Below are 27960 nucleotides of genomic sequence, written 5' to 3' on the forward strand. Positions count from 1 at the left end.
AGAAGGGCATTTTGGCAACTGAGAGGAGTAGAGGTTTCCATTTCTCTTGGGTTCCTTTCTTCCAAACCAGCATCTTCTGGTTATTGCCTTTGGAGAAGGTGCAGAGTTTACCAGAATATCAAGGATGAGAGACTTGAGTTATGTGGAGAGACTGCAGTTGGGGTTAGCCCGACAGCAGAGAAGATGAAGAGGGAATTTGATAGAGGTGCTCAATATCATAAGGTTTTAATAGAATAAATAAGGAATACTATGATGGAGGGTCCAAAACCAGAGGTCACAGATTTAACGTCACTCGCAAAGAGAGCAGAGAAGAAATGAGAATTAGTTTAAATGTGGTCAGATGTGATGATTTGGAGGCAGATTTAATAATTTTCAATATATACTTCAAGAGAAGACATTTTCAGGGCAATGGGTCAAGGTAGGGAGTTGCACTCATTAGTCGGGATTTTCTGGCCCCCTCATGGCAGGCATCCTAGCGGTGGAAATGGGTGGCCAATGACTGGCGGGTTCCCCAGTTATGCAACTAGTCAGCAACGCAAATGGCCATTGCCTTTGGTGGGACCAAAAAGATCCCGCTGACAGCCAACGTAGAGCTGCCTCTACCGCCGGGAAACCCACTGTGGGCAGGGAGGGAGGAAGGGCAAAACCCCAGACACCGAGTTCCTCTATCAAATTGCTGGGACAAGAAAGATTACCTGAATGGCCTCCTTCCATGCTATACAACTTGTGGTCTGATCACATGGTGGAATTTAATGATGGCCGTGGAATAATTTATACTCCAGGAGATCTGATTTCAACAAGAGGCGGCGCAGTGGCACAGTGGTTAGAACTGCTGCCTTACAGTGCCAGGGACCCGGTTTTGATTCCGGCCTTGGGTGATTATCTGTTTGGAGTTTGCACATTCTCCCTGTATCGACATGCGTTTCCTCTGGGTGCTCCGGTTTCCTCCCATAGTCCAAAGATATGCAGGTCAGGTTGATTGGTCATGCTAAATTGCCCCTTAGTGTCCAAAGATGTTAAGGTTAGGTTGATTGGTCATGGTAAATGCGTGGGGTTAGGGGGATAGGGTGGAATGGAGGGGAGGGCTTGGTTGGGATGCTGTTTCAGAGAGTTGGTGCAGACTCGATGGGCTGGATGGTCTCTTTCTGCACTGGAGGGATTCTATTGTTCTATTCTCTGATAAGAGGGAATGTGGAATTGGCAAAAAAAACCAAAGTGAGTGAATCATTGTTTCATGGGATATTTCTTTTCTCTCTCAGGGCAATGTTTTGTAATGACCTGAAAGAAAAGCATGAAGAAAAGATACTGATTAAGGGCGTCGATGCAGATACTATGCAGACGTTATTGGATTACGCTTACACCAGCAAAGTTTACATCACCAAACAGAATGTCCAGAGACTCCTAGAGGCTGCCAGTCTCTTCCAGGTTAGCACCAACCAAACCTTCCACCACAGGGGTGGGGGCTATTTCATGTTTTATCATCATACCCAGGGACACATGTGGCATTTTGAAGTGTTCAATGGTTGCGGGGGGAGGGGAGGTGGTTTCCTGGTCAAGTCTTGGGGGACATGGGGGAATTGGGGAATGGGAAGTGGTGGAAATTCCCATCGGCAGTAGACTGGACTTTCACTTCCATGTTAAAATGACGATGGAACAATTATATTTGTAAAAGGGAATGTGCCGATGTTAAAGACATTGTGTTTCTATGAAACCAAAGGGTTATTAGGGATGGGACAACTCAATGTTTCCTTTATAAGGCACGACTGCAACTATTTAAATTTCTGGGACCTTTTTGTTACCTTTCCTTTCCCTATGGTTTTATTCTTCTCACTGCCACTGAGGCTTTCAATGAATCTTTGTTCCGTGTATTTGAAATTATTATATATAGTTTACCTTTCCCCAAGTGAGTTACAACAACTGTTATTCTGTTGTATGGGTTTTGCTTGTTTGTATTGCCAAAACTATGGAGTATATCATTAATATGGAATTTTGTGTGAGAATCTCCCTCTCCCCCAGTCTGCTGATTTGTTTGGAAGAAGTAAATGGCTGAGGTAACCATAAAATAGAATAAATCCAAAGACCCCTCTGCACCTACTCTCCAAAAGAGCATTTGGCATGGCCAATCCACCTAACCTGCGCATCTTTGGACTGTGGGAGGAAACCAGAGCACCCGGAGGAAACCCACGCAGACACTGAGAGAACATGCAAACTCCACACAGACACTGACCCAAGCCGGGAATTGAACCCAGCTCCCTAGCGCTGTGAGGCAGCAGTGCTAACCACTGTGCCACCGTGCCGCCTGCAGGTAGGCCAGGCTGCCCAAGAGGGGGTCCATGCCCTCCCTCTGCACACAGAATTGGCACACGCTAAGCTGCTGAAGGCTCCTCTTCACAAAGGGTTTCCAGAAGTAGTCCAATCACAGACACCGTGCTCTTCCTCGCACAATGTTTGAAAAGAAACCTGTCCCAAGGTCATCTATAGCCTTGGCTGTAGCTGCTAAGATGGCACTAATCATCACCAGGAATAGTGGGCGCCTGGCACAGAAATAAGTCTTCTGAGAATCTGAGCTAGCAAAGAGGAGCTGTGTCACTCATTGTGGAAGTTCCTGCAGCTACTATGCAACACAGGCCGTGAGCAGCTGCAGAAGCTGCATCTTTTTGCAGGCTTGCTGCAATGCTGACTAAAGGAGATAGCGTTATGAGATGGCATAAGGTTCATCTTGCCTTGCAATGGAGCTCCTGTAGCACCACCTCACCATTGACAGCTGCCTAACAGGAGCCTGGCTGCTGGGTTCTCCATCACTTGCCATGAACCTGCCTGTGGTGTTCCCTTCGCCAGTTAATCTCCTGCTTCTCCAGCCTTGCTAACGATGAATCGTGTGTTGCAATCCCCTTTCTAATCATCACCCTCAAAGCTCTCGGACTTTTCTTGCCCTCTTTTATTTTAGCTCATTCACTTAAGTTGGATTAAGCAGCTTTTCTCCCTCAGTCATCAGTTTGAGATTGCATCTGGTGTGGTGAAGAACTATGCAAATAAGCTCTGCATCAGAAAATTGAACCGCACTTGATCTGTCTGAGAGAACTTGCAGAGTTTCTTAATCCTGAAAAACCAAATGGTCCCCATGGACTGAAATCAGCCAAAGGTATCAGCAAATATTGATCATTGAGGTGACTCTAAAACAGTGGGAAATAATTCCATTCTGATCCTACAAGTCTGAGATACCAAGCCAGCTCATTTCGCTCAAATAACCAACAGCTAATCATGGAGTGCAACAGTTGATTATCATCAGCAAGTTTGTGGGCAGAGATGGAGATCCATCTGGGGTGAGGTGGCACGGACTGTTAGAGAGCCTCAGTGTTGTACTTGTTAACTGACTTGGCAGCACAATGGTAATCCCCCAACAGCCCCACACCACACATGCCCCTGTAGGCTGTTAAATAAATTAAGTTAATTAATTCCTTCATGGGACATGGGCGTCGCTGACTGGCAAGCCTTTATTGTCCATCCCTAGTTGCCCAAGGGCAGTTGAGAGTCAACCACATTGCTGTGGCTCTGGAGTCACATGGAGGCCAGACCAGGTAAGGACAGCAGATTTCCTTCCCTAAAAGCTGTTATTGACTCCAATGTCACAGGGTGTTGTTTACACATGATCGATTCTAGTACACACAATCTTTGACACAGACTGAAGTATTTGCATCAAACCACAAACTCTCTGAATAAGGTGCGATAAAACATATTATTACAGCACGATAAGCATCTCAGCTTCTTCCTCCACGCACTTGCAGTCACTCTGATTTGATATGAAACTGCTTCACAGGTTTCAACCGTCTCGCGTTTCACTGAACCTGATCTGACCCCCATTGAAGGGCAGCTGGGTCTCCAGCTATATAGGTGCAGCAGCTTGTTTGCTATTTATCTGTTGCCTATGCTAACATGTTATTCCCCTGATGGTTTGAACTTGTACATATGTCCCGGTTAGTCTGTAAACAGCAGGATGGTATGGTTTTCACATCAGTGCATTTTGTTTTCTCTATAATAACTTTCTTGCTCTGTAACCTACATAGAATCTACTGTACAGAATTAAGCCATTTGGTCCCAGCCACTCTGTACCCATGTTTATTCACTTCTTACTCAAGTCACTGCTTCCTTCTGCCTCCATGTTGTCCGTCTACTCCTTTCCTGCTCATGTATGCATCCCTTAAATGTACCAATTTTTCCATTTTGACTATTTGCTAGGATACTGAGTTGCACATTACCACTTTTGCCTGGGTAGAGATTTCCCTTAAATTCTTTATTTGATCTGTTCGTGTCTACCTTAGACTTATGCCTCTTGGGCACAGCAACAGTGGAGCCCGTTTCTCCCCCTCCAACTTCTTCCTAATTTTAAAGAGCTGTCTGTTCGCTCACATCTTCTTTTAGGCTTCTCTTCTCCAGAAAGAAAAAGTGCCCCAGCTTGCCCAATCTTTCCTGAGAGTTTCATCAGTAACAGTTGTAAATGTTTCCTGCACATTCTCCAGTGCCTCAATAATCTTTCTGTAGTAGGGAGACTAGAATGCCGCCCGAGTGTCCTCTAACCAAGATTCTACATGAAGTTAACATTACCTCCTGTTTTATTCATCCTGCTAAGTGAACCACTGCTACATTATGGCACCAAACCTCTGCCTCATATCATTTGCTCATATCGACGAATGTAAAGTGAGGATTCAGCAGAATAATATTAGTTATAAGAGGTAGTGGTTAAGAAGGTGAGCTTGAAAACCGGGAATGATTTCACTGGAACAGAGAGTTAAGGGAGAGCTAATAGCAAGCTCTTCAAATATGAGGAGTTCTGAGAGGATAAGCATTGTGAGGTAAAAATGGAAAATACTAGAAATACTCAGCAGGTCAGGCAGCGTCTGCTGAGAGAAACAAAGTTAACGTTTCAGGTCTGTGACATTTCATTGAAACCTGAAACATTAACTCTGTTCTTCCCTCCGCAGCTGCTGCCTGACCTGCTGAGTATTTCCAGACATTTCTGTTTTATTGCAGATTTCCAGTGTTGAGTTTTTTACAATGATATAAAGGTACCAATCTCTCATAAAGGATTGGATAAATGCATTGTGGGTTCATTTATTTAGACGAGGCACATGAGATTATTTAAAAGTAGAAAGCATGAAGACATCAACAGCAGAGCTGTTCTAATGTGCCCTGTTCAAAGGCAAAAATGAAATAAAAACAGGATTGTGTGACACACTTCCCTTCCAGTGATGCTGTGCTGCTATCCATTAAAGGCATATTACAATCCAGCACCTACACTACCTTGTGTATACGTATTGTGAGATTGTTATTGATGCGCTAACCATTGGAAACAAAGGGATTTAAGGTGAGGCATATACTAAATGAAAACTTTACACAGGGATTTATTAAAAGATGGAAAATGTAACCACAACTTGTTATTGAGCCACAGGCTACAGCAGCGGCTAAAATGGAATAGGATAAATATTTCCGAAAGAAGAATATAATGAAGGTAGAGGGAAAGGGGATGAGAGGAGACTGCTGAAGATTGGCACAATGGGCTGAACAGTCCCTGTGTTGTAAGGTTTATGATTCCCAGTGTTGAACAAACCAGAGGAAGATGCCAATTACACTTCTCCAGGTTGCTATATAGAGCTTTGTTGAAGTCCCTGGAGAACAGTACAATCAATATGAAAAGTGGATGCCAGACATGGTGCAGTGGGTGAGACACTGGCCTCTGGGAGTCCAAGCTAACGTGATGAAAACTTCCTCTGTCTGCTGGAGCTAAAGGTTTCATGTGAAATAAGTTCAGGCAAACTCAATCCAATATCCAGCAAGCAGGGAGCCAGGGAGCCAGGCTTGTGAACAATCTCACACAGAAAAGGACATAGGAGATATCATATTCATCTCATAAAGTGTGATCTTCCAAGATAAACTTGAACCATATCAATCAAATCACATTTTTTGAAATCTTTCACGGGCTCCTTCTGCACTGTAGGAATTCTATGATTCTATATAATGACTAGCATATCCCCAGGATTCCCAAAAGTGCTTTACAGCTAATAAAGTAGTCAATGTTGTAACATAGGGAGCTGCAGCAGGCAATGCATGCATAGCAAAGTCCCCAAAACAGCAATGAGTTAACAATCAGATTGTCTGTTTCAGTGACGTTGCCTGGATAGTAAATATTGGCCAAAACACTGGGGAAAAATGTCCTTCTCTTCTTCAAATAGTGGCATGTGATCTCTCCACTTGAGAGCTCTGACAGAGCTTCCGTTCAACGCCTTATTGGAAAGAAATAACGTGTGACAGTGCAGCATTCCCTCAGCTCTGCATTGAAGTAGCAGCCTGGGCTGTGGAGTGGGACTTTCTATCCCGGATGCAGGAGGGTTACAATGAGCCAAAACTGTCCGTTGAAGTGTACTTACTATTGTTTTATTGGTAAATGTGGCGACCAGTTATTGAACAGGAAGATCCCGCATACAGCAATGAGAGAAATGAGCAATCTGTATTTGGTGGTTTGGCTTGAGAGAAAGTTAGAGAATTTCATGTCCTTCATAAAAATGATCTTCATGGTCCCCTGAGAGGGCAGACTGAGCCTCGCGTTAATGTCTTATCCCAAAGATGGCACTTTCGACTGTGCAGCATTTCCTCTGTACTGAAGTGGTGAATGTTGACCTACTGAGATGCAGGCTGTTGGACTGGACGGGATTGATGTTCATAAGGAGGAGGTGTTAGCAATTCTGGAAAGGGTAAAAATAGATAAGTCCCCTGGGCCGGATGGGATTTATCCTAGGATTCTCTGGGAGGCTAGAAAGGAGATTGCAGAGCCTTTGGATTTGATCTTTGTGTCGTCATTGTCTACAGGAACAGTGCCAGAAGACTGAAGGATAGCAAATGTTGTCCCCTTGTTCAAGAAGGGGAGTAGGGACAACCCTGATAATTATAGACCGGTGAGCCTTACTTCTGTTGTGGGCAAAGCTTTGGAAAGGATTATAAGAGATAGGATTTATAATCACCTAAAAAGGAATAATTTGATTAGGGATAGTCAGCACGGTTTTGTGAAGGGTAGGTCATGCCTCACAAACCTTATTGAGTTCTTTGAGAAGGTGACCAAAGAGGTGGATGAGGGTAAAGCGGTTGATGTGGTGTATATGGATTTCAGCAAAGCGTTTGATAAGGTTCCCCATGGTAAGCTTTTGCAGAAAATACGGACACATGGGATTGAGGGTGATTTAGTGGTTTGGATCAGGAATTGGCTAGCTGTAAGAAAACAGAGGGTGGTGGTTGATGGGAAATATTCATCCTAGAGTTCAGTTACTAGTGGTGTACCGCAAGGATCTGTTTTGGGGCCATTGCTGTTTGTCATTTTTATTAATGACCTGGATGAGGGCGTAGAAGGATGGATTAGTAAATTTGCGGATGACACTAAAGTCGGTGGAGTTGTAGACAGTGCGGAGGGAAGTGGCAGGTTACAGAGGGACATAGATAAGTTGCAGAGCTGGGCTGAGAGGTGGCAAATGGAGTTTAATGCGGAAAAGTGTGATGTGATTCACTTTGGAAGGAGTAACAGGAATACAGAGTACTGGGCTAATGGTAAGATACTTGGTAGTGTGGATGAACAGAGGGATCTGGGTGTCCATGTGCATAGATCCCTGAAAGTTGGCACCCGGGTTGATAGGGTTGTTAAGAAGGCATACGGTGTGTTAGCTTTTATTGGTAGAGGGATTGAGTTTCAGAGCCAGGAGGTCATGCTGCAACTGTACAGAACTCTGGTGTGGCCGCACTTGGAGTATTGCGTACAGTTCTGGTCGCCGCATTATAGGAAAGATGTGGAAGTGTTGGAAAGGGTGCAGAGGAGATTTACCAGGATGTTGCCTGGTATGGTAGGAAAATCGTATGAGGAAAGGCTGAGGGACTTGAGGTTGTTTTCGTTAGAGAGAAGAAGGTTAAGAGGTGACTTAATAGAGGCATACAAGATGATCAGAGGATTAGATAGGGTGGATAGTGAGAACCTTTTTCCTTGGATGGTGATGGCTAGCATGAGGAGACATAGCTTTAAATTGAGGGGTGAGAGATATAGGACAGATGTTAGAGGTAGGTTCTTTACTCAGAGAGTAGTAAGGGCATGGAATGCCCTGCCTGCAACAGTAGTGGACTCGTCAACATTCAAATGGTTATTGGATAAACATATGGATGATATTGGAATAGTGTAGATTAGAGGGGCTTTAGATTGGTTTCACTGGTCGGCGCAACATCGAGGGCCAAAGGGCCTGTACTGCGCTGTAATGTTCTATGTTCTAGATTCATTTTCTAAAGTTCTGGTTTGAGGCTATGAACCTTCCAGTTCAGAGACAATAGTCGCAGCAATGAGCCGAGCTGACATATGAGATGGTAAATCCACGGACATGTAAAAATGGGATTATGCTCGGTTGATTCGCACATTGACACTCACTTTCCCAAACACGAGCATTAAATTGGTGTTTCCTACATTCTAAGAGTGACGGGCCTTCCAGAATTATTTTAATGGTGGTAATGTGCTTTGGGACATCCTAAGGTATTGAAAAGCTCTATATAAAAGAAGGGTCTTATTTATTTTCAATGCAAAGCCCACTGGTCGATACGTTAATGCTTTAATAAACAAAACTTTGCTGATCTCAGTGTGGGGTTGAGGTGGGGTGGGAGATAGAGGGGACATGCAAAGGCTGCTACAGTTGACCTCAGTGCCCTAGGATTTAGGAAAAACACAAGCGAGGTTTTCTAGCGACTCCTGTTATAGATTTGTGACTATCAGGATTGGACTCGTCTGTGATGCAACCCATGGTCACCTAATCTGCAGATACTTACAGTACGAGTTCACACGTGAAGATAATGTGCTGGAGAGCTGTTGGTGAATGTGGGACAGAGCAGAGTGAGAGGCAGGGGTGGATGGGGGAGAGAGAGAGATGGGAACAGAAAAACGAAGGGGCCAGTGGAGAAGGGGTGAGGAGGGTGGGGGGGGAGGGGGGGGGGGTGGTGAGGGAGCATTTTTTGACTCCTGACTGTTAGAAGGGTGTTGATTACAGCTTGGTATGTCTTATAGAGGTCTTCAAAATTTTCTGCAGGTTAACTGTGAGTCTTTATTAATAACTAGAACTATTTGCACATGGATAGTAAAGGGTACAGGTTAGGAGTTATCTCCATGCTTTGGTCTATTCGCATCTCTGCTCAACACCACACTGATCCCTGGGTCTGGGTCATCGCCTCTTACGTCTCTTACAACCCTAGATGTGCCAGTCCCTCTTGCTATACTACACTGACTGTGTGCCTATTTCCTTGTCTGACAGTTTCCGCGGATGGTGGATGCTTGCGCTAACTTCCTCATGGATGCATTGCACCCGGATAACTGCGTGGGGATCCTCAGACTCGCCGACACACATGTTTTGGACAACCTGCGGAGACGTGTCCAAAACTACATCATACAGAATTTCCCTCAGGTGCTGACTCACGAGGAGTTCCTGGAGCTGCCGGCGGAGATCCTGTCCGATATCCTCAGAAGCGACGAGCTCTACGTCACGGACGAGGAGCAGGTGTTTGAGACAGTGACCCGGTGGGTGCGCCACCGAGAACCTGAGAGGCGGCTTCAGCTGTTACAGGTCCTGAAGCATGTCCGCCTGCCCCTCCTGGACCCCTGGTATTTTGTGGAGCAAGTGGAAGGCGATGAAATTGTTCGACAAAACCCAGATGTGTTCCATTTGTTGCAAGAAGCCAGGATGTACCACCTGTCGGGCAATGAGGTCAGCCTATTCTTCATTAGTTTAATCATTCCAAACTTTTCTTTCAGATTTTATTAGTTTTTGTTGGTGGATGTGGAAATGGAACATAAAAACTCTGCATTTCTATTGCATCTTTCACAAACAAGGTTATAGGACATCTGTATGAGGTTTTTCAGAAGCTGAGTATTGAGCTTAACTTTAGCTAATACAAAGACTTGTGACTACAGTACCCTGGTGAAAGACATTTCTTTATTGACCAATGCATGCTGGGAGAGAAGGGTTAGACAGTCCAACTCTTCTTTGAAGTTACATCACATCGGTAATACAATTATACAACTTCCAAAATACATTTACCCGCCTTCTGGCTCATCATGAGCCAATCATTATTAGTACAGGTCAATCATTATTAGTAAATGTCATATACCTTGGCCAATCACAGACATCCTCTGACAGCATGGGAACAATAAGATCTAACTGTTTCTGCCTAACTTTCCCACGGCCACTTGGCCTAAACTCTTATCTGGTATAATACTCAGCCTATCCATTAGCTGTCTGGAATCACTAGCTTGTCTTTGTTCAATGAAAGTCTCGTTCCCTGAGCTGTCTGATACCCATGCTGATAAGAGTTATGCTTCTGTGGGTGTATTGTTATAAGAATTATGGTTCATTTTACTGGCCTTTTTCCCATGATGCCTTAGAATCTGTACCTTTAGCCAAGATGTATGCCTGTTCAATAATACACTTTCAAAAATACATGTTTAAATTCTCTAACTATGGTTATATGTGTTTCTATGCAGACAGTACCTCTGTAAAATATATAAGGCACATGGCAGTTTAGTAAAGGGTTGGGTGTGAAAGTGATGCCCTCTACAGTCGAACAGCTTGGTGAGAATGGTCCCTTTTAACTGCCTTGACTTTATTCTAAATGGAGTCAGATCCTCATAGTCTCTTAGTTCCCTTCAGTGTTTTAAACAGCTTAATCTGATTTCCCACTTGAGCAGCCTCATCCCCAAGGAATATAAAACAGGTTTTGCAGTTTCATCAATTCTTCAGTCCTCAGGGGGAGTTTTTACAAATCTATGCAGCGCTATGAGGAATATTAGGCTGAAAATCACAGTCGGCAGAGGCCTGATTCCCTGTTGCTCCCAGCAGGATGAAGGTGCAGGTTCAAGAAACTGCAAACCACCCTCCTACTGGACCAAAGCTGAAATTTGACCAATATTTGCTTCCAGCAACAAGTCCTGAGATTTGAAAGAACTCCTACTGCCTTGCTTTTGTAAACCCCCTGGATTCCATTAGATTGTCAAACACTTTGCTTTTGGTGACAGTATACATGGCTTTCCCATCTTGAGTGTGTTTCCATCTTATACTCAAAGTGTACTTCCTCACGCTTGTTTGGCACCCTCTCAACCACTGCCTTGATTCCTCTCTTCTACCCTTGTATCAGATCGTTTCAGTTCCTATGTTTGAAAATTTCTCCAACCTATTTTTTATATGACCATAATGACCTCATTGTCATACTTTTCCATTGTCCTTAAACTGATTTACCCCATTGTAACCGTGGAACTTCTCAAGATTCTCACTCATAATGCTTTCTGCTCACATCAAATAACTTAGTCATTTTCTGTGTGCATCTCTGAATATCTACAGAACCAAGCTAACGATTGCTGGTTAGGCCATTGTGGAACTAGGAAAGTTAATTGGAACATGCATAGAAACATAGAAAATAGGGACAGGAGTAGACCATTTTGGCCTTCAAGCCTGCTCCGCCATTTATTATACAAGAGCAGGTCAGAGGCTAGGAATGCTACAGCGAGTAACTCACCTCCTGACACCCCAAAGCCTAGCCTCTATCTACAAGGCACAAGTCAGGAGTGTGATGGAATATTCCCCACTTGCTTGGATGGGTGCAACTTCAACAACACTCAAGAAGCTCGACACCATCCAGGACAAAGCAGCCTGTTTGATTGGCACCACATCTACAAACATTCACTCCCTCCATCACCGATGCTCTGTAGCAGCAGTGTGTACTATCTACAAGATGCACTGCAGAAGTTCACCAAAGATCCTTAGACAGCACCTTCCAAACGTACGACCACTTTCATCTAGAAGGACAAGGGCAGCAGTTACATGGGAACACCACCACCTGCAAGCTCCCCTTCAAGCCACTCACCGTCCTGACTTGGAAATATATCGCCATTCCTTTGCAGTTGCTGGGTCAAAATCCTGGAATTCTCTCCCTAACGGCATTGTGGGTCAACCCACAGCACGTGGACTGCAGCGATTCAAGGCGGCAGCTCACCACCACCTTCTCAAGAGCAACTAGGGATGGGCAATAAATGCTGGCCGACCAGCGACACCCATGTCCCACGAATGAATAAAAAAAAAGATCATTCAACTCAATTGCCTCATCCCACCTTCCCCCCATATCCTTCGATCCCCTTCGCCGCAAGAACTATATCAAATTCCTTCTTGAAAACATATGTATTGGCCTCAGCTGCTTTCTGTGGTGGTGAATTCCATAGGTTGACCATTCTCTGAGGGAAGAGATTTCTCCTCATCTCAGTCCTACGTGGTGTACACTCCACCTAGTTTTTGATAAATATTTCAGGAGGGTCCTGAGACATAATTAGGATCTTTCTTTGCATATTACAATTGGCCCAGTGTTAGGGACACCTAAAAACACGGAGATCAATAAAGCAGCAGCCATGATGGTGAGGCGTGTTGGGCATAGGATCTCACACCCAGAAATTGGTACATGTTGCACCCATTTTACATCCTAATCAGACATAATATACCCCAACTTGTCCTCCAATAACTATGAGAGAAAGAGAGACAGAGAAGATAGAAAGTGTGGGAAAATATCAGGTAGGGAAAGAACGACAAGTGTAAATGAAAGATGAAAGGACATAATGAGTAGGGCTATTTTTGGAAGTACAATCCAGCAGCACATTAATTGAGTCTTCAGCTCCGTACCTATTTTTGGGTATAAAAATTATTTGGTGTTAAAAGAGTGTCATTAACGGAGCACACTTCTATAAATATACCCAAGGATGGTTTATTTTTACTGAACGATATGTCACTACACTGCTTCTTCTTTCTCAACTTCACACTGGCATTCTGTGTGCATGATCCATGCCCATAAAATGGTGCAAGTCATGGCGATCCTTGAGGCTTATCCTGTCGTCTTGGCAGCACCAACATTTGTGGGTAAATCACTGAGGTACTAGATGTGGGGAGAGGGGTTGCAAAGAGGCGGCGCAAAGTTAACATTCCCAGGGGCAAATAAGCCTGGACTTGATGTAGGGCAGGAGACAAGAGCTATTACTCCTGGCTGGAGGCCGGCACAGGATGCGAGCTGCTCAGCTCAAAAGCAGCCACTCAGGGACAAAATACAGCAGCAGGACAACAATTGCTGCACGCTTGAGTTTGAATGAATCTCAGGACTGGTCTGAGATAGAACTGCTGCTCTTAAACCAGTGGGTCAGTGCTCCTGAGAATGCTGTCCCCACTCCTGATTATATTCCCCCTCTCCTACATTTGGCTGTCCCTGCTGATTCTTGCTCATGGTATGTTTTTTTTCACTAGACTCCATTATGTATCCTTGATATCAGTGGGACAATAAATATCTGCTTTCATGGGTTTAACTTGTGGCACTGGTGTACCTTTTGAAATCGTGTTCTCTACAGTTTGTAAGCTTTGGTTTTTTTCCATTGTTGCCGAGCTTTCTGCTTAGAAGTTCTTTTATTGCTGCTTCAATGGTTTAAATTGGGTTTTGTTTATTTTTACTCTGGGCCTCAGGTACTTTCTGGGATTTTTTTATCACCCTGAATTGTTAGGGGGGAGAATGATTGATAGGTCAAGTGACAGGAATTCTTTCACATTCAGTTTTGGGCTGCTGGCTGCTGTTTTAGTTTGGAAGGTGTTTGGACATCAGACTGAAAAGCAGTGTTCTCTGTCTCTCTCTCTCCCTGATATTGTAAACTCTGCTGGCTAGCTGGATGTAGGTCTTGCCTTCCTGGAGTGAATATTCTGCTGTTGCTGGTTTGCTAGCGAGTAACTAGAGTCTCTCTCGCCCTGGTGTTTTGTGAAGCTGTTCTGACTTCAAGCTTGTCTGGGTGTGTGTATCAAGAGGGCTGCTGGAAGTGACAAGGCTGGAAAGTCAGAGTTTCAATTCTCCAACCAAAGGACTAAGTTCCAGCATCACAAAAGCATCCTTGTTTTCTGTGTTAAACCTATAGCAGAGATGTTTGTCTGTGGGATTTGTTTGGTTGGTCGGTATTTAGTTGTTAAGGTTTATACAATATGATGGTTGGTTTTTTTTGTTTGTAATTGGTAGAAGTTATTGCTATTTTTCTTTCTATTCATGTTAACTGCATTTTTAAATATACTTGGTTTGTTAAACGATCCCTAGTGGGTCATTTGAACCATACCTGATCTGAAACATCTCATGCTTACCCTAGCCAAATTCAAATTGCAAAACTTATGATCCAGGCGGACTTCATAAAACACTTTGGAGTTTCTGACCTGAATTATAACAAACTGATGCTTTTCATCCTGTGCCGTAGACTTTAAAGTATCCAAACTTGGCTAATTCAGTCTTGTGGGCAGAAAACCCACAAAAAACCCATCAGGGTTTCAGATCTAGAGCGGTCTCAAAACCAGCGAGGCCTCAAAACCAGCTAGGCCTCAAAACCAGCTAGGCCTCAAAATCAGCGAGACCTCAAAATCAGTGAGGCTTCAAAATCAGTGAGGCCTCAAAATCAGCGGGACCTCAAAACCAGCGAGGCTTCAAAACCAGCGAGGCCTCAAAGCCAGCTAGGCCTCAAAATCAGCTAGGCCTTAAAACCAGCGGGGCTTCAAAATCAGCGAGGCCTCAAAGCCAGCGAGGCCTCAAAGCCAGCGAGGCCTCAAAGCCAGCGAGGCCTCAAAGCCAGCGAGGCCTCAAAGCCAGCGAGGCCTCAAAATCAGCGAGACCTCAAAACCAGCGAGGCTTCAAAATCAGTGAGGCCTCAAAGCCAGCGAGGCCTCAAAATCAGCTAGGCCTTAAAATCAGCGAGGCTTCAAAATCAGTGAGGCCTCAAAGCCAGCTAGGCCTCAAAATCAGCTAGGCCTCAAAACCAGCGAGGCTTCAAAGCCAGCGAGGCCTCAAAGCCAGCGAGGCCTCAAAGCCAGCGAGGCCTCAAAGCCAGCGAGGCCTCAAAGCCAGCGAGGCCTCCAAACCAGCGAGGCCTCCAAACCAGCGAGGCCTCCAAACCAACAGGCCTTTAAATGAAATTCAGCACCACTAGAGTGGAGGGGCAGCCAATCCCAGAAATAAACGGTTAAATATAAATTTACAGATAATTAGAATAGGGAATCTTACAACATGGAGAGATAGAATGACTTTAACAGACAAAAAGAGAGAGGGTGAGAGAGCGAGAGGGAGAAAGACTCAGACAGAAAGATATGGATAGAGTGGCCAGATTAAAAGTTTTAAAAACAAAACTGGAGCACGTTGGAAAGTCTTGGGATTGGCATATTGGGTGACCAATGGTAAGAGCCTGGGAAAGGGGCAGTTGAAGTTGTGAGGTCATGTGATGACATTCACCTGCAATATGTCCAGCCAGAGTTGGACATATTAAGACAATGCAACAGGCCAGAGATGGACATGTGGGCATGAGAGCAAGATGCTGAATTGTAATGGCAAGCGACAGGAAAGTTAGAGTCTTGCTTGCAGGCTGAAGAAAGGTGTTCCACAAAGTGATCACCCAGTCTGCCTTTAGTCTCCCCACTGAAGAGGAGAGTGCATTGGGAGCAATGAATACAATGGACCAAATTGAAGGAGGTGCAAGTGAAATGTTGCTTCACCTGAAAAGAGTGTTTGGAGTCTTGCATGGTGAGGAGGGAGGGGGGGTCAAAGGGCAGGTGTGGCATCCTCTGTGATTGAAAGGGAAGGTACCAGGGGAAAGGGGATGAGTCATGGAAGGGACTGATAGAGAAGTGAACCAGGATGTCACGGTGGGAGCAGTCCCTGCAGAAGGCTGACTTGGGCAGGGTGGGTGGGGTGTGGGGGGTGGGGAGAGGAGTGGAAGATGTGTTTGGTGGTGGCATCATGCTGGAGTTGGTGGATATGGCAGAGGATGATCCTTTGGATTCAGAGGCTGGTGGGGTGAAAATGAGAGCAATTGGGACCGAAAGCAAAAGGAAATCTTAAAGGAGGGGAGAGAGTAAGAGAGGCAAAGAGGTTTAGGGAGCAAATTCCAGAGCTTGGGGCCCAGGCAGCTACAGACGTGACCTGCAAAGGTGGAACTGAGGAAGTGAAGGATCCACAAGAGGCCTGTGCTGGTGGAACACAGACTTCTAAGAGGGCTGTCGGACTGGGGGAGATTACAGAGAAAGGGTTTGGTGAAACCACTGAGGGATTAGTAATCAAGGTTGAGAATTTTAAACACGAGGCGTTGTCAGGGTCAAGGATGTGTTTGAGCGGTTGGAGAACATTCTTAAGGGGTAGGGGGAGCAGCCAGAGGTCGTTGTACATATTGGTACCAATGACACAGGTAGGAAAAAGGGATGAGGTCCTGAAGTGTGAATATAGAGAGTTAGGCAGAAGGCTAAAGTGCAGGACCGTGAAGGTAGTAATTTCTGGACTACTATCGGTGCCACGTGCTAGTGAGAGTAGGAATAGGAGGATTAGGCAGATGAATGCGTGGCTTGAGAGCTGGTGCAGGGATTTAGATTTTTGGATCATTGGGATCTCTTCTGAGGAAGGGGTGACCTGTTCAAGAGGGACAGGTTACACCTGAACTGGAGGGGGACTAATATCCTGGCGAGGAGATTTGCTAGATGGTCTTGGGTGTAAATATCTGAAGGAGATGGGTTTGGTCACCTTCAGCAGGCAGCAAACACAAACATTCACATAGTCTGGTGCGCTGTTCAATTGCTTCCGGCAGGGCCCTTCCATACCAAATATTAAAAATGCCTGCGTACCACCATCAATAGGATTAACTGGTTTCTTGCCCCACAGTTTTCGAAGTAGCCTCTCTCACAGGTGCTGACTCTTACTGGGAGCCAGTCACTGGGTGGCAATCCACCTCGACCAACTCAAACAGTGAATGAATCAACATGAGGGTATCACAGCCAGCTCTGCTCTTTTCCCTCCTGGAAATGCTGAGAAAGAACACAAACTTGTTTCTTCTCAACCACAAGACGCCCCAGAGTGCGTTACAGCAAATGGCGTACTTTTAATGAAGTGTAGTCACTATTCTAACGTGGCAGCCACTTTCATGGACAGCAAGCTCTCACAAACAGGAATCTTTCAATGAGTTTTGTGATGTTGATTGAAATTGGCCGGGACACCGGAAAGAATGAAAATACGAGGAAAATACTGCTGATGTTGGAAATCTGAAATCAAAGCAGAAAGTGTTGGAAATGTTCAGCAGGTCTGGCAGCATCTCTGGGGGAGAGAGAAAGAATGCCGCCTGACTAGAAATTCCCACCCAAAATCAACTGATCCTCCGCTGATGTGGTAAAATTTCCATTTTCACCATGGGGTGATGGGAAAATCCCATCACATGTTCATCTTTTGAATTGAATATGACTGTTCTTCAGTTTAAAGAAAAAGTCACATTCAGCTTGAAATGTGAACTCTCTCTCTCTCCACAGATGTTGCCAGATGTGCTGAGCATTTCCAGCACTGCCTGTTTTTCTAATACGAGTGATAACGCCCCTGCTCTTCTTCAAAATGGCGCCATCAGATCATGGTGTCTGTCTTGGGAAGGCAGACAGCTCTCAGTTTCACACCTCATCCATAAAATGTCACACCCGACAGTGCAGCACCCCCTCAAATTGGCACTACTTAGCCAGCCGAGATTACATATTCAATCTTCTGGAACAACCTTCGGACTAAAATGTTCCCCAATGAGCCAAGGCTGACACTCGAGGCCTGGGGTGGCACAGTGGTTAGCATGCTGCCTTACAGCGCCAGGGACCCGGGTTAGATACCCGGCTTGGGTGACTGTCTGTGTGGAGTTTGTACGTTCTCCCCGTTTCTGTGTGGCTTTCCTTCGGGTGCTCCGGTTTCCTCCCACAGTCCAAAAGATGTGCTGGTTAGGTACATTGGCCATGCTAAATTCTCCTTCAGTGTACCCGAACAGGTGCCTGAGTGTGGCAACTAGGGAATTTTCACAGTAACTTCATTGCATTACATTGTTAATGTAAGCCTACTTGTGACACTAATAAATAAACTTTAAACTTTTTACCCTGTTGACAACACCTCAGGTGACAGTGGAGATTATCCCAAGGATTGAATCTGGAACCTTTATAAGATAGAAGAGAGTAAAGTTTCTTGAACATTTTACAGGATAATTCACCAGTGAATGAGGAAAAGAACAACTCAACTTTGATACTTACCTCCTTTTTGTTTCCATTGGAGCAGATTATTTCAGAGAGGACGAAACCCAGGATGCAGGAGTTCCAGTCGGAAGTTTTCATGATAATAGGCGGCTGCACCAAGGATGAGAAGTTTGTGTCGGAGGTGACCTGCCTGGACCCACTCCGGCGAAGTCGGCTGGAAGTGGCCAAGTTGCCCATCACGGAGCTGGAGATGGAGAGTGAGAACAAGAAGTGGGTGGAATTTGCATGTATCACATTCCGTAACGAGGTCTACATCTCAGGTGAGCTGTGAGTTTAGGACCAGCTGCCCCACCATCCAACACAATGGTTCTTACTGTCCTCTTACTTTGCACTCACCTTGGGGGATGGTCACCTTTCATTTCAGACAGCCAGAATCAGCAACAAACCTCAGCACAAATCAGTGATGAGACAGGGTAGAAGGAGCTTCACTCTGCGTCTAAGCTGTACTTGCCCTATGAGTGTTTGATGGGACAGTGCAGAGGGAGGCTTACTCTGTATCTAACCAATGCTGTACCTTCCCTGTGAGTGTTAAAGCAGGCAGTATGGGAACAGCTCTGCGAACACTCATTCCAGTGAACAAAAAAATCCGAAGGAAAAAGGCTGCATATGTCCTTGGTTCGGTTGCTTTGTAAAAATAAATCCAATGGCAGTTCTGCACAAATAGGTCCACTGCCAGGTAGATTTGTACGAGCTGATAAGATACATTGGAAACAGCACTACAAGGGGAATGTAAATACAGACAAGAAATCTGATAGATTATGAGGATGCTCAGATTTCTATTTCTTATATTACTGAATCAATGCTGCATTATTCTGTCAAAGAGCAAAATTCAAAGGGGAGAGCGGGATGTAAAGAGTGATTTATGCAGGATGGTATAAGGCAAGGCATGCGCTAGAATAGTCAAGTCCAGAGTTAACAATAGCATGAGTGAGTGTGTCAGCAATGTATGAGCTGTGACAGGAGCAGAATTGGGCAATGTTACAGAGTTGGAAGCGAATGGTCTTTGTGATAGTGAGGCTATGTGATTGGCAGCTCATCTTAGCATCAAATATTACACTGCAATCGTGTACAGTCTGGTTTGGTCTGAGACAGTTGCCAATCAGATCCTGGCGATCTGTACCTCACCCTCATTTACCCATCTTTGATACGCTATCCTAACAGAAATCTGTTGTTCTGAGTGTTGAAAATTTCTATTGTTCCAGCACTGGGGAGAGTTCCAGATTTCCACTGTTCTTTGTGTGAAGAAACACTGCCTGATTTTGTTTCCAAATAGTTTAGCTCTAATTTGAAGATGATATTCCCTCGTTCTGAATCCCCTCACCAGTGTCAATTGGGTTCGGTTTTAACTCAGTGCAACTGGGTGGAATTTGAACGGGTTAAAATTTCTGTATCTGCTTTACCAAATCCTTCCCTCATTTTACACAACTCGTTCAGATCTTCTAGACTGAAGGGAGTAAATGTCTGCACAGCCCATCACAGAATGAAGGAACACAGAATGGAGCCACTCAGAATGGAGTTAATCCCTCCATTTCTCATAGTCCAGCAAATTCTTTTCCTTCATGTGTTTATCCCAGGTTTTCCCAGTGGCTGCCCAGGAAGTTCACATTCTTTAAGTGATGAAATTTATTTTTCAGGCACGAGGTCCTAGGTTCAAGACTGCCACGGCTGCAAGTGTTTTCCAAAAATCACCTTGGGAACAGAAGAAGGTCAAGATTTATGCATCTGCAAGATTAAAGTTTGTTTTTCTGTTGGATCTTCCAGGTGGTAAAGAAACACAGCATGAGGTGTGGAAGTACAACGCCTCCTTAAACAAATGGATTCAGGTTGAATATTTAAACACTGGACGGTGGCGACACAAGATGGCTGTTCTGAGTGGCAAGGTGTACGCACTGGGAGGTTTTGACGGCATTACACGTCTCAACAGTGTGGAAGCGTATGACCCCTTTCACAACTGCTGGTCAGAGGTATCTACTATCTGTGTTCATGGCAATCTATACTAAACTGGGATTTCTTTTTACAGATTGTGCCCCCTCTGTACATTTCACACTTTACCTCCTGTGTCACAGTTTTACTGTCATGCATTTTCTGTCACGCCCGGGAGTCACATCTCATGAATAGTGACCTTCAGAATCTCAGAACATACCAAAGCACTTCACGGCCAATGAAATACTTCTTAAGTGTAGTCACTGCCATGGGAACCATGGCAATGGAACTGTGGACAGCAAGTCCTTCTGAGAGAACACACAGGGCCCCAGGTTTAACATGTCGTTCAAAAGAAGGCTCACCTCTGACAACACAGCACCGAAACATTGGCTGAGATTTTGTACACAACTCTCTGGAGTGAGGAATTGATGCCAGAGCCTTTTGACTCTGAGATTAGAATGCAATCAACTGAATCTCAACAATCATCAAAAATAAAATACAACAAATATAATGCCCACCAGTTTCTTGAACAAAATCAATAAATTGTTCCAATCTGTATGTTGCAGTTAACATTTGCGGGGGAATGAAAAAGAAATTGTATTTACATAGCACCTCAGGACATCCCAAAGAACTTCATAGCTAATGACATACATTTGAAGTGTGGTGACTGTTGTAATGCAGCTGTCAATTTGTGCACAGCAGGATCCCACAATAGCAATGAAGTAAATGATCAGATAATTGGAATTTTTTTGGGATATTGCCCAGGGCACTGAGGACTGTTCTCCTGCTTTTCTTCAAATATTGCAGTGGGATCCTTTCTGTGCAGCTGAGAGGGCAGGTGAGGCTTGGTTTAATGTCTCACCCAAAAGACTGCACCCCCAGCAATGCAGCACTCCCTTAGTACTGCACTGGAGTGTTGGCCGGGATTGTGTGCTCAGGACCCTGGAGCATGACTTGACCCTAATTTGTGTGGACAGTACATACGTGGGCAATTTTCCACATTGCTGGTCAGATTCCAGTGTTGGAGTTGTACTGGAACAGCTTGGCTAGGGGGCATGACTAATTCTGGAGTACAGGCATTTTTAACAGGATCCAAGCAAATTGGTGAAGCCGAAACCAAGTTAGAACTTTTCTTTATTAAGAGAGTTTATTGACTTGTTCGGTCTCACAGTCCTTCTACACAACCCAGTGTCCCAGCTATCCTCTGTACATAGCCAAAGACAATTCATTTCCATCACTTGTTTCTGCTAACAATGTAATTAACAAGACATTCACAGCGATGAGTACTACATATAGGGTGCTCTTGTGACCCATACCCTCTTCTGTACCAGGGCACTCCACTCTTCTCTGACCCCTACATCTAAATGTCATGCAGCAAAATGCGGGTGGGTGAGGCGTCGGGAGAGAGGGAGGGCTTGGCACAGGGAGGTAGGGTGGAGGCAATGGAGAGGAGTGAAAAACTGAAGTAAATGTTGTTTGTTCTCTTTCATTGTTGTTAAGCATTCACAGCCCTTTTTCTGAAAGGTGTCACTTCATTCTGTGAACCAGTTAAACGTCACTCAGATCATTTCTTCTCCTGCAGGTGGTTCCGCTCCTCGTGAATGTGAGCTCATTTGCTGCCACCACCTATAATAAGAAACTCTATGTCATTGGAGGAGGTCCCAATGGGAAGCTGGCCACGGACAGAACCCAATGCTATGACCCTGCAGCCAATAAATGGAGCCTCAGGTCACCGATGCCTGTCGAAGCCAAGTGCATCAATGCTGTCACATTCAATGACCACATTTATGTTGTAGGTATGTGGACTATGGTGATTTGTTGTGGGCGGTGAGTGCAGATGTTAACACCTGGGCAAAGAGTTTGAGCACAACTTTCTGGTTAAGAACATGTAAAGGTTGTTTGACCATTCATGGCTGATCTGTACTTTAAATCCTTTTTCCCATCTTTGATCCATATCTATCGTCACCCTTCCCCTTATTGACTTGTTTGGTCTCACAGCTCCTTCCACATAACCCAGTGTCCCAGCTATCCTCGACGTATACATATCCAAAGACAATTCATTAAAAACCTATTGAGCTAAGAATAAAATATTTGAAAGGACACAGCATTGGTAGCTTTCTGAAAAAGGAAGTTCGGCCTTAGATGACTGCGTGGAATTTGTACATTTTCCCTATGTCTGTGTGGGTTTCCTCCAGGTGCTCCAGTTTCCTCCCACACTCCAAAGATGTGTAGGTTGGGTGGATTGGCTATGCTAAATGCGAGGGGTTACAGGGTTAGGGTGAGGGGGAGGTGAGCCTGGGTAAGATGCTCTTTCGGAGAGTTGGTGTGGTTCTATGGTACATTACCCTGCATGTGAAAAGATGTTTTTTGTTTTCCATCCTAATGTTTCCAATTTTGCGATGATTACTAGGTCGAGATTTCTCATGTCCTTTTGCTGGTGCACCAATGACAGGAACACCTCTTGTTCAAAGAAATTTATCACAGACCTTCGCCTTCATTCGAAACTTGAATTCCAACTATCCCCAAATGATCTTTGTTGGCCCATTGGTGCTTCTCCACATCAATAGACGGTTTTAAACTCTACAGAATATTGCTGTGATTTTGGGCAGCATGATGGCACATTGGTTAGCATGCTGCCTCACAGCACCAAGGACCTGGGTTCAATTCCGGACCTCGGTGACTGTGTGGAGTTTGCACATTCTTCCTGTGTCTGTATGGGTTTTAGCCCATATCTTGCTTAATTGGCACAAGATGCAGCAGCTCTTTTTGAAAAGAGACAATGTGGGGTTCTCATCGACTCTGCAGCCAGTGGCCGAGACCCCCAATTCCCCCACAAGATTCCATCCCTCCTCTCCTTACTCTTCCAGAGATTATTCCACTGAATGTACTGGATGTGTCCTCTGTCCAGTTAAATCCAAGCTGATTGGGATTTAGACTAGGTACACCATCATCGGAGTGTGAGAACAGCAGCCAGAAGCTATGTTCATCAGAGCTATTGATAGCTATTGCCCACTCATGGTAATGAGCCAATAACAAGTAAGATCACAGCCCATGTAAATCCAGATTAATGCACAAGGGGAAAATAGCAATGCCTCACTGTCTGGGCTCTGGGCTGATCCTGTGCTGATATTTCTAAGTGTATGAGAGAGAGAGGGAAAAGGCATTAAGGAATTTCAAACGATAAAACACAGCATCATTCTTAGAATTTGATTAAATGAGATTATAAAAACACTAGCGGATTTTGGACTGTATGGGTTACCTGATCTCTTCCAGGTAACAACCACAAGTAAGTTTGACAAATGAGTGACATAGACATTTCTTTGGAACTGCAGTTTGCTAAGGCTACTGGGGAGAGTTTAATCTAGAATGGTTAGGGTGTGGGAATCAAATTGAAGTGACTGGGAGAGAGGAGGTTAGCTCACAAATAGAGAAAGCTTGCCGACAGTGTGAGAGGGAGGATAGGCAGGTGATAAAGAAGAAATAGCAGAGATACTTAATGAATACTTTACTTCAGTATTCACTATGGAAAAGGATCTTGGTGGTTGTAGTGCAGACTTGCAGCGGACTGAAAAGCTTGAGCATGTAGATATTAAGAAAGAGGATGTGTTGGAGCTTTTGGAAAGCATCAAGTTAGATAAGTCGCCGGGACCGGATGAGATGTACCCCAGGCTACTGTGGGAGGCGAGGGAGGAGATTGCTGAGCCTCTGGTGATGATCTTTGCATCGTCAATGGAGATGGGAGAGGTTCCGGAGGATTGGAGGATTGCGGATGTTGTTCCTTTATTCAAGAAAGGGAGTAGAGATAGCCCTGGAAATTATAGACCAGTGAGTCTAACCTCAGTGGTTGGTAAGTTGATGGAGAAGATCCTGAGAGGCAGGATTTATGAACATTTGGAGAGGTATAATATGATTAAGAATAGTCAGCATGGCTTTGTCGAAGGCAGATCATGCCTTACGAGCCTGGTTGAATTTTTTGAGGATGTGACTAAACACATTGATGAAGGAAGAACAGTCGATGTAGTATATATGGACTTCAGCAAGGCATTTGATAAGGTCCCCCATGCAAGGCTTATTGAAAAAGTGAGGGGGCATGGGATCCAAGGGGACATTGCTTTGTGGATCCAGAACTGGGCTTGCCCACAGAAGGCAAAGAGTGGTTATAGATGGGTCATATTCTGAATGGAGGTCGGTCACCAGTGGAGTACCCCAGGGATCTGTTCTGGGACTCTTACTCTTTGTGATTTTTATAAATGACCTGGATGAGGAAGTGGAGGGATGGGTTGGTAAGTTTGCTGATGACACAAAGGTTGGAGGTGTTGTGGATAGTGTGGAGGGATCTCAGGAGTTGCAGCGAGACATTGATAGGATGCAAGACTGGGCGGAGAAGTGGCAGATGGAGTTTAACCCAGATAAGTGTGAGGTGGTTAATTTTGGCAGGTCAAATAGGATGGCGGAATATAATATTAATGGTAGGACTCTTGGCAGAGTGGAAGATCAGAAGGATCTTGGGGTCCGAGTTCATAGGACGCTCAAAGCAGCTGTGCAGGTTGAGGCTGTGGTTAAGAAGGCGTATGGTGTACTGGCCTTCATCAATCGAGGAAATGAGCTTAGGAGTCGTGAGATAATGTTGCAGCTATATAGGACCCTGGTCAGACCACACTTGGAGTACTGTGCTCAGTTCTGGTCGCCTCATTACAGGAAGGATGTGGAAACCATAGAAAGGATGCAGAGGAGATTTACAAGGATGTTGCCTGGGTTGGGGGGCATGCCTTATGAGGATAAGTTGAGTGAGCTCGGCCTTTTCTCCTTGGAGAGACGAAGGATGAGGGGTGACCTGATAGAGGTGTATAAGATGTTGAGAGGTATTGATCGAGTGGACAGTCAGAGGCTTTTTCCTGGGGCTGAAATGGTTGCCACAAGAGGACACAGGTTTAAGGTGCTGGGGAGTAGGTACAGAGGAGATGTCAGGGGTAAGTTTTTCACTCAGAGGCTGGTGGACGCGTGGAATGGGCTGCCAGCAACGGTGGTGGAGGCGGATTCAATAGGGTCTTTTAAGAGACTTTTAGATAAGTACATGGAGCTTAGTAAGATAGAGGGTTATAGGTAAGCCTAGTAATCGCTAAGGTAGGGACATGTTCGGCACAATGTTGTGGGCTGAAGGGCCTGTATTGTGCTGTAGTGTTTCTATGTTTCTATGCAATAACTTACACTGAGATAAAATACCACAGCCTCTGTTTGGAGATAGGAGTGGGATGACCAGTTGTCAACAATGTCACTCCATTGGGAATGGAACAAAATTCCTGTTAAGTTAGTTCACACGAATGACATCTCCAACAGAATATAAGTTTAGTGAAATATATTTTCATTGGCTTATTACACAATTAAACATGATTAAGGCATCTAGGATCTATGGTAATAAAAGCAAAGTACAGTAGATGCTGGAATCTGATACAAAAACAGGAAAGTGCTGAAAAAACTCAGTAGGTCTGGCAGCATCTGTGGAGAGAGAAACAGAGTTAACATTCTGAGTCCATGTGACTCTTCTTCAGAACTGGAGAGAGGTAGAAATGTGATGGACTATATAATATGTCGGAGAGGCTGGGGCAGCTGGAGCTGAAGAAGATCAGTGATTGGTGGGAGCTAGGAGAGATTGCAGCAAGGTGCGTTAGTCACGAGACAGGAAGCATTAATGACAGGAGAAGGTGCGAGTAGTTACATAAAGGTAAGATATCAGAATGTGTCACTGGGAGAATATAGGTCAGTGCTTGGTGTAAGCAAAACTGAAAAACAAGTGACAGATGGCCCTGTGGGGGAGGGTTTGCATTGGGCCAAAAAGTGTTTGAATATAAAAGATGGAGAAAGGTCACAACCTAAAGATGTTGAACTCAATATTGAGTCGCAAGAATTGTAAAGTGCTTAATCGGAGGATGCAGTGCTGTTCCTCCAGTTTGCGTTAGCCTTCACTGGAACATTACATGGACATGTGGGCATGAGAGCAAGATGCTGAGTTAAATGACAAGCGACAGGAAGGTTAGGGTCATGCTTATGGATTGAGTAAAAGTGTTCTGCAAAGTGGTCACCCAGTCTGCGTTTAATCACCCCAAGGTAAATGAGACCACATCAGAGGCAGTGAATACAGTAGACCAAATTGAATGAGGGTGGCACAGCGATTAGCACTGCTGCCTCACAGCGCCAGGGACCTGGGTTCAATTCTGGCCTCGGGTAACTGTCTGTGTGGAGTTTGCACATTCTCCCCGTGTCTGCATGGGTTTCCTCTGGGTGCTCTGGTTTCTTCCTACAGTCCAAAGATGTGCGGGTTAGGTTCATTGGCCATGCTAAATTGACCTTCGCAGGGTAAATATGTGGGGTTACAGGGACAGGGCCTGGGTGGGATTGTGGTTGGTGCAGGCTCGATGGGCCAAATGGCCTCCTTCTGCACTGTAGGATTCTATGATTCTAAGTACAAATAAAATGTTGCTTTACCTGAAAGGAGTGTTTGGGGCCTACGACGGTGAGGAGGGTGGAGGTAAAGGGTCAGGCAGGCACCTTCTGCGATTACATGGGAAAGGGGATGAGGAGTTGGAGGTGATGGAGGAGTGGACCAGGGTGTCATGGAGGATGCTGACAAGGGGTGCGGTGAGGGGCAAGATGTGTTTCATGGTAGTGATATGCTGGAGTTGGCAGAGGATGATCCCCTAGATGTGGAGGCTGGTGGTGAAAAGTGAGGACAAGGGGGACCCTATCCTGGTTCTGGGAGTGAGGGGAAGGGGTGAGGCAGAGGTGCAGGAAATGGGTTGAACCCAGTTGAGTGTGCCGTCAGCCACAGGTGGGGGCAAACTTCGGTTAGGGAAAAGGGCAGACATGTCAGAAGAACTGTTTTCAAAGGTGGCATCATCAGAACAGGTGTGACGGAGGCAGAGAAATTAGGAGAATGGGAGTGTGGTGTGAGGAGCTGTAGTCAAGACAGCTGTGGGAGTCGGTAGGTTTTAAGGATATTGATGGTCTGTGTATCACTGGAAATGGAGACCGAGAGGTCAAGGAAGGGAAGCGTCAGAGATGGACCATGTGAAGGTGAGGGAGGGGTGGAAATTGGAAGCAAAATTGACAGATTTTTCCAGGTCCAAACGAGAGCATGAAATGGGACCGCTAGTCATCAATGTAATGGAAAAAGAGTTACAGGAGGGGGCCTGAGTAACACTGGAACAAGGAATGTTCCACGTACCCACCAAAAGACAGACATAACTGGGACCCATGCGGGTACCCATAGCCACACCTTTTATTTGCAGGAAATGAGGCAAAATTAAAGGAGAAATTGTTGAGTGAGAGAACTAGTTCAGCCAGATGGAGGAGAGAGATCCTACCTCCCATCACACCATGACCCCACCACCAAACATTGAACCAGGACTGACACTGACCTCATCGCCTCTGAAGATCTTCCATCCGGAGCTTCCAACCTCATCGTCCCCGATCCAACACAGCCCACATCTACCTCCATCCCTAAATCCAGACAGGATTGCCCCAGTAGGCCCATCGTATCAGCTTGTCCCTGCCCCACTGAACTCATTTCTTTCTATCTTGACTCCATCCTCTCTCCCCTTGTCCAGTCTCCACTTACATTTGGTGATTTCTCTGATGCTCTACATCATATCCACCATTTCCAGTTCCCTGGCCCTAACTACCCCCTGTTCTCGATGTCCAATCCTTCCACCCCTCTATCCCCCACCAGGTGGCGGTGGGGGGGTCTGAGGGTTCTCTACTTCCTTGGGTGGAAGCCTGAACAATCCCCGCCCACCACCACTCCCTCCTGCCTGCCTGAGCTTGTTCTGTATTCAGAAACCTGGTTAGTGAGTGAACTGGACTTGGGAACTCTTGCACGAGTCATCTGCTTGTCCTC

At 45.2% G+C, this 27960-nt stretch overlaps 1 protein-coding gene across 1 annotated transcript in view; it reads left to right on the top strand.

Moving 5' to 3' along the window:
* The first annotated feature begins 1261 nt into the window (after positions 1-1261).
* klhl6 (kelch-like family member 6) overlaps positions 1262-27960 on the top strand; it is a 39997-nt gene continuing 13298 nt past the window's right edge. The window contains exons 1-5 of the mRNA XM_078205779.1: positions 1262-1425; positions 9321-9770; positions 18166-18403; positions 19905-20107; positions 21649-21862. Coding sequence (XP_078061905.1) covers positions 1264-1425; positions 9321-9770; positions 18166-18403; positions 19905-20107; positions 21649-21862 — 1267 coding nt within the window. The 5' untranslated portion in view covers positions 1262-1263. The remainder of the gene's footprint in view (positions 1426-9320; positions 9771-18165; positions 18404-19904; positions 20108-21648; positions 21863-27960) is intronic.

This window comes from Mustelus asterias, unplaced genomic scaffold (assembly GCF_964213995.1).
Source record: "Mustelus asterias unplaced genomic scaffold, sMusAst1.hap1.1 HAP1_SCAFFOLD_980, whole genome shotgun sequence".
NCBI classification, from domain to species: Eukaryota; Metazoa; Chordata; class Chondrichthyes; order Carcharhiniformes; family Triakidae; genus Mustelus; species Mustelus asterias.